Source organism: Vanacampus margaritifer, chromosome 18 (assembly GCF_051991255.1).
Source record: "Vanacampus margaritifer isolate UIUO_Vmar chromosome 18, RoL_Vmar_1.0, whole genome shotgun sequence".
NCBI lineage: Eukaryota > Metazoa > Chordata > Actinopteri > Syngnathiformes > Syngnathidae > Vanacampus > Vanacampus margaritifer.
Genome location: NC_135449.1, coordinates 8,586,153 through 8,593,074, shown reverse-complemented (window position 1 = coordinate 8,593,074; position 6,922 = coordinate 8,586,153). Strand labels below are relative to the sequence as shown.

Here is a 6,922-nt window from a genome sequence, read left to right as displayed (position 1 = left end):
GTGACAAAATGGCCGCCCTGGTGGGGCTGCATAGAACATATTTTACTTGAAATTCTGTTCAAATATTTCAATTTTAAATTATTTTCACATGAATTTTTGGTATGACTTAATATGAACAACCATAAACATTAAAACAAGCTGTTGATTGCCAGACACGTTTTATTGAGTAATAAAAGGAAGCCCAGTCTTCAAAACATCAAGCCTGTTTCCTCTGTACAGTTTGAAAACAGACAATCATAAACAGACTGGGAGGCTTTTTATTACACAAAATCAACTATGCATGCAAGTTACTCCGCAACATTATTCTCCATGGGCACAAGCTCTTGTGGTATTCTCCTGACAGCTCGGATCACATCCTCAGTGTTGACCTTATCTCCAAATTCCATCTCTCGGTGTTCCAGTAGGATTCCCTGGGGTGGGGGGGACAAGTAATTTCCTGATTTGATTACGCACAGATTATATTGTCAGTTCTACCTGCTGGTCACGTCCGATGACAAAAACGCCGCCCAGAACGAAGCCCTCTCCCAGGATATTCCCCTTGAAGCCCCTTCCGAAGGCCCTGAGGCCGTTCATCCACACCCCGGCACGAAGGAACGCCAGGAGGCCCAACCGGCGCTCGCGAGGCCCGAAGAAGCGCCTCTGCAATGAACAGAAGCTCTCAGTGTTGGGACTTTAGCTTCTCCTTCACGAGGGAACACAAGACAAAACCACAGACAGTCTAAAAGACCTTTTCATCCAAGAAGATCTCCCCGTTAAAGAACGTCCGGAAGTTCTGGACCTCGTTACCGATGTTCTCCTTGAGCACAGCGTACAGCGGGACCCCGAGCTGGTCCAGCTGTGGCTTCAGAGAGGACAGCTCTGCAGCCTCCTGGATTGACGGTGTGACGTGGTCATTTATTGACACTCCCATCGTGCTAAGGCCTCTAATAACGTTAGCGTGTTACCTCTCTGCACAGAAATCATCCTGGCCGGCGCACTGCCATAATGACCGCACCTGTCTGCTCCCACAGAGACTTGGCCTTAAATTTAGTCTTCTCTGAAAACAACGGATAGAGAAAGGATGGAAACAGGGCGGTAAAGTTATCAAAACAATTTGAAGTAAAAGACCCATGTGAGGGTGGGAGGTGATAGAATCTCGCAAATGGAGGAAGGTGAAGTAGAAGGAGGTAATACATGAAGAAAGACAAAAGAAAGGAAGTAAAGGCTAACAGTAAAGGGGCGGCCATTTTGACATTTGTTGTCGACTGAAAATGACATCACAGTTGCTCAGGTAACAACCAATCACGGCTCAGTTTAAATAAACAGATAAACCATGATTGGTCCTTACCTGATGTCATTTTCAGTTGCCAACAAGTGGCAAAATGGCCGCCGCCAAGATGGTTAAAAACGGGCGGATTTTGCTGCTTTACTCATATTCCACAAAGGCAGTAAGAATACCCGTTTTTAGATTAGTGGGGTTGCATAGAACATAATGTTAAAGTTTTGTGGTTGACTTCACTTTTGTTTTAAAGAGGATGAAGGAACAAATTATATAAGGGAATCAGATGAAGGAAGAACTGTTATAAAGTCATGTAGCCTAGCGTGAATGGGGGTGAAAGGAAGGAAATAAGTAAGAATGAACTCGAGTTTGCGCTCACGCTTACCTGAAGTTATAGCGGTGAGTTCAGCTTCTTCCAGATGCTGAAGGCTGGCCCTCAGCGGCGTCGTGAGTAACAATTCCGTCACCATGTTGAGAACTCGGGCCACCAGGCCGCCCGCGGCCGCTGCGACTCGAACCAGGAGAGCCATTTTTCGCCGGTCCTCCTGCTGATTGGTCTTCTACTGCTTCTTTACCTCGTCTGACGTCCACCTTCGTCCGTCGCTTTCTTGCTGACGCTCCGTGCGTGTAACCGCGACGCCCTTGTGAGCGCGCACGTCACAATTCCGTTTTTTTTTGTTTTGTCTGTTTTTTGTGCACTCACACACATATATGGTCTCCCAGGCGGGGAAGCGAACTCACTGTAACTACTCCCGTCTCCGTCACACAGAGAACCCACACAATTCCGTTTTGATCTAATCCAGCCGCGAGTACGGTGACGTCATAAAGTGGTCATTGTGCAACGATGCCTCTTTTCTGGTTGAAAAGTCACCAGTGACATGTGGAGTATTCGTTCCTCAAAATGAGCACATTTTGATCCTTTGTTTGTCAACTTTGTAGTCTGTGTTTGAACCTTTGGGCCCTAGTCAAATTTTCTAGACGAAAAAAAAAAGCTGCTCTGAAATCACAAAATTCCCGACTTGCTTAAAACCACCAAACATTTTCATAACTTTTTTTGTATTTTAAAATTTGAATTGCCCGTTTTTTAAATTTATTTTTTAACTCATTCACTGCCATAAATTCATTAAAAAAAAAAGATTATTAAAAATTAGGGGTGACAGGCAATTAAATTTTTTAATCATAATTAATCGTATGACTTCGCTAGTTAACTCACAATTAATCACAAATTTTATGTCTTCTAAATGTACGATAAAAAAATTCTAGGTTTTCATACTCTTAACAAAAGTGGAAAAAATTTTTTTAATTATTTTTTGTCGTTTATAGCCGTCAATTGCAGTGAATGAATAAAAATAAAATAAAAAAGATTATTAAAAATTCGGGGCGTCGTGTGCTTACAATTTTTAACCGTAATTAACCGCATGACTTCATGAGTTAACTCACGATTAATCACACATTTTATATCTGTTCTAAATGTACAATAAAAAAAATCAGGTTTTCATACTCTTATGGGCAAACGTGGGGAAAAAAGCTAAACTAATAGTTCAAATGAATTTCTGACGTTTATAGCCGTCAATGGCAGTGATTGAGTTAAAAATCAAAACAAAACATTTTAGAAGTTTTTTTATTAGATTGATTTATACAATTTAAGTTGAGTTACAATCACACATTTATTGGAATTCTCCTGAGGACATCTTTCATTTAGGCACACATGCAATGACAAATGTAGAATATTCAAACATAAATATATATATATATATATATATATATATATATATATATAAATAGGCTCAGCAGAGGACCATCAAGCAGCAATGTGATCATTTTCCAGCTTGTTCTGTTCCTGGCGAAGCTTGTTCTGTTCCCTGCAAAGCCACACAAATTTTAAAGGGATGAATGTCACAAATACAAAAAAATCATTAGGATAATAAATGTAATGTTGAAGAAAATACATAAATTATATTCATGAGGAATAGATAGTTATGAGCTCTTTTCCCCTTCTTTTTCAGCTCTTCAGGCACTGAATTGACCTGTTATGTTACCAGTGTTACCAACAAAGATGGCTGACCCAGGCAAGCTCACAAACCTCTTCCCGGTCTTGGTCAGGTGAACTTGAATCGCGCTTCTCCTCTTCAGTTTTTACCAACTGCTTATCAATTGGCAGGACTTGGTAGGACTCGGCTGGTGACGACTCGAGTTGCATAGACTCTGATTTGGAAGACTCGGCTTGAGAGGACTTGGCCTGGGAGGTCTTTAATTGAGCGCAGTCTGTTGGCGTGGGCTCCCCTTGCTCAGACTCCTCTGAGGAGTTCTCAACTTGTGTCGGTTCAACCTGGGACGCCTCCAGCGTTAAGTCCCATCGCACAGACTCGGCCTCGGCAGACTCATTTTGTGTGAGTTTGACTCGAGAGGCCTCAACTTCAGAAGACTCGGCCTTTGTGGACTCCACAGGTGCAACCTGGATCTGCGTGGACTCCATCGTTGAGGATTCTACCAGCGCAGACTCTGAGGTCTCAATGTGTTTGGATTCAACGTGAAAGACATCAGATTGAGAGGACTTGGCCCGCGCAGACTCAGACGTGGCGGTCTCAATATGTTTGGATTCAACGTAAAAGACATCAGATTGAGAGGACTTGGCCCGCGCAGACTCAGACGTGGCGGTCTCAATATGTTTGGATTCAACGTAAAAGACATCAGATTGAGAGGACTTGGCCCGCGCAGACTCAGACGTGGCGGTCTCAATATGTTTGGATTCAACGTAAAAGACATCAGATTGAGAGGACTTGGCCCGCGCAGACTCAGACGTGGCGGTCTCAGACTGAGCTATGTCCACCGTTGGAGAATTCATCCGCGGAGACTCAGGCTGAGAGGTCTCAACTTGTGCAGATTCCATGTGGGATGGACTAGCCCGGAAGGTCTCGGCTTGCTCAGGCTCCACCAGCAAAGACTCGGTCTTAGCGGAATCCACCAATTTGGACTCAACCTGCACAGATTCGGACACGGAGGAGTTGGGCTGAGGAGAGTCCGCGCACGGGGGATGTTCGACGTCAGTGGGCTCAGCTTGGGAGTTCTCGGCCTGCCCAGATTGTGTCTGGGAGGCCTGAACTTGTGTGAATTCAACTCGGTCATTCTCAGCATGAAAAGACTCCTCTGGTGTGAACTCAGCCTGAGAGGTCCCAACTTGGGCGGAGTCGAAATGGGAGGCCTCAATTTGAGAGGATTTAGCCTGCATGGACTCCTCTGGAGTGGGCCCCAATTGTACATACTCTGCCTGGGAGCTCTCAACTTGTGTGGACTCCACGTGGGAGACCTCAGCTTGAGAAGACTCGGCCTGGTAGGTCTGCATGGATTCTTTTTGCTTAGCCTCTGCCTCTCCTAGCGAGGACTTCATTTGGTCGGATTTCACTTGTACGGATTCATCTTCATTCCACTCGATTTGTGAAGACTCCGCACGGGAGGCCCCAATCGGTGCGGTTTGAACCTTGGACTCCACATTTGCAGACTCAGCCCGGGAGGACTCGGCATGCTCGTCCTTCTGGTAAAAAGGTGTCAGGAGAATTCTGTAAGTTAAGACATCAGCCCAAAAAAAAAATCACTTGACCTGACTTCTCTCATCTGGTTTTGTTTCTCACAACCTACAACATGCTTCTGGTTCTATTCCTATGATCTGGACTCTCCACTCAACTAAATAAGACTGTCTTTAAGAGATGTCAATCCCTTCACCTTCTCTGCGTGTTGGATTTCAGGGTGAAGAGGGCTCGCTTGTCCCGGTAACTCCCATTGTTGTTCCACCCGGCTGGAATTAGAGCCTTCGGTCTGCGCCGGCTCAGCGGTTTCAGCTGAGCCGAATTCCTGCAGGTAATTTTGTCATCATGTTAGTGCGACACGAACAAAACGACGCCCCTTGTTTTGCTGCTCTCCTTTGCTTGAAACGTCATCGAGATTGTCTCACCACCTTTTGCTCCTCTTTGGGCTGGTTCCGCTGGATGGCTTCGGACCGCGGAGAGAGAACGGAAGATTCCGGAGCGGTTACGTTATCAGTTGTCTTCACCTGGTGGACACATGAACACGTGTCTCCGCAAGGTGGATCCACCCCAAAGAACAAACGCTTTCTTGCCCCATGCACATTGCTAACCCTTAGCCTGAGGTCCTAGGCCAACAGACTGCACACATTCCATGCACATGCAGCAACACCACCACCACCACCACACCAAGAAATCCATTGTGAAGATGTTTTTTTTTTCACCTCCTGGTCATTCTCCAGAGGTTTACTTTTGCGCTGGTTGGTAGACGGTTGGGTTTCTGGATTCAAGGGGTCCCTCACAGGCTGCTTAGCAGGTTCGAGCGTGGCTGCCACCTGGTGATCTGGTCCTGAAGGCTCCGATTCAGGGAGCTGTTAAGGTGCCGAGTGTCAAATACCCTTCAGACATACAACAATCCATCTTTCTGATTCTCTGCCTTCACCTTGCCTGCTCTTCACCTGATATTCCTTTCAATTGTTGGCTGAACTTGCTGCTTTCTAATTGCTGACTGACCTCTGGAACGCGACTATACAAAATGGCAAAGCACAAACCAGAACAAAACAAGGTTTAGTACCGGTACTTTTCCAGCTTTCTCCTTCTCGGCGTCATTCTCTCTGGCTTTGGCCCGCTCCTTCTCCACAAGTGCCAACCGGGCCTGTTTCTGTAAGAATCCGGATTTCACATATTAGAATTAATTTATACCTGAGAGCCAAATATCACTTTTTTTGTGAGTGGAAATTTAAAACAGAGGCAAATTGGACAACAGCGCTACCCACTGGCAAGACAAACTAACTTTTTTTTGGGTACCTTTTCCTCATATTCAACGTTGGAGTTGTATTTGAACAGCCAGTGAGCCAAAAACTGGATGGGGTCCATAGGACGCTGCTCTACCACTTCAGCAAGCCCCTCTGCCAGACATGAACCCAGGTGTGTCTTGACGTATTCGGAATCCATGTTGTGATTCTGTGCGGGTAGTGGAAGTGCACTTGTAATTCATATGACACAGACACAAAAGCCTGTACTACATTGCTACTACTTGGTTTATCTTTAATATGACGTCATCACAGACTATTATTTCCCGGCAAAATGGCACGTAATATATGGAAGCTTGCCGGGCTCAATGTTTTCGGGAAAAAGGAAAAACATGCCCGGTGTAGCAAAATAACTATTAGATGTTATTAAGAGGTAATTTGATCGCAGACAAAAAAAGAAAAACAACTTTAAAAGCAGGATAGTGTAACTTTGCTAACAAGAAATTGTTTGCGCTCTCAGTATGTATTCGGTCGACGCAACACATTAAACACACAAAAAACCTTACCGAACCAGAGTATTAAATACCTTTAATAACTAGCTACGCTATGATTGTGTCCAAGTGTTCATTGAAGTATTAAAGTGGAATGAAAATGACTAAAACAAACCAGTTACCAAGCACGCCTGCACTGCCGGATGTGTTTGTTTGTGTTTCTATGGTAACAGTGTCACTTTCTTAATAGTCCGCGGTCTAGTCGTCAGCTCGTTCCATTTCACCAATTATACAGAATTAATAAATGATCGGAAATACTAGTATTTTACTATGAATACTATTATTATGCTAGTTATATTTTCAATATGTATAGTAAAAAAAAAGTTGTACTAATGATTTTTT

General features: G+C 44.4%; 1 protein-coding gene and 1 pseudogene across 13 annotated transcripts in view; both read right to left on the bottom strand.

The window, feature by feature from the left end:
- Positions 1-141: 141 nt before the first annotated feature.
- Positions 142-2,028, bottom strand: LOC144038356 (peroxiredoxin-like 2A; annotated as a pseudogene). The gene is made up of 5 exons (XR_013289214.1): positions 1,644-2,028; positions 945-1,036; positions 728-868; positions 475-639; positions 142-410 (listed from the first exon to the last, which is right to left on the bottom strand). The product of XR_013289214.1 is annotated as a peroxiredoxin-like 2A (transcript).
- An 834-nt stretch (positions 2,029-2,862) lies between these two features.
- The window catches only part of LOC144038355 (uncharacterized), a 4,503-nt gene continuing 443 nt past the window's right edge, over positions 2,863-6,922 (bottom strand). The window contains exons 1-8 of one of the 12 annotated variants that reach the window (XM_077550803.1): positions 6,703-6,775; positions 6,085-6,240; positions 5,720-5,938; positions 5,502-5,648; positions 5,211-5,306; positions 4,979-5,107; positions 3,342-4,790; positions 2,863-3,120 (exon numbers count right to left, since the gene is read on the bottom strand). In XM_077550803.1, coding sequence (XP_077406929.1) covers positions 3,076-3,120; positions 3,342-4,646 — 1,350 coding nt within the window. In that variant the 5' untranslated portion in view covers positions 4,647-4,790; positions 4,979-5,107; positions 5,211-5,306; ... (2 more) ...; positions 6,085-6,240; positions 6,703-6,775 and the 3' untranslated portion in view covers positions 2,863-3,075. Of the gene's footprint in view, positions 3,121-3,341; positions 4,816-4,978; positions 5,108-5,207; positions 5,307-5,501; positions 5,676-5,719; positions 5,939-6,084; positions 6,776-6,922 lie in introns of those variants that run through there. The other 11 variants (XM_077550805.1, XM_077550806.1, XM_077550807.1 and 8 more) reach the window with 11 other exon arrangements.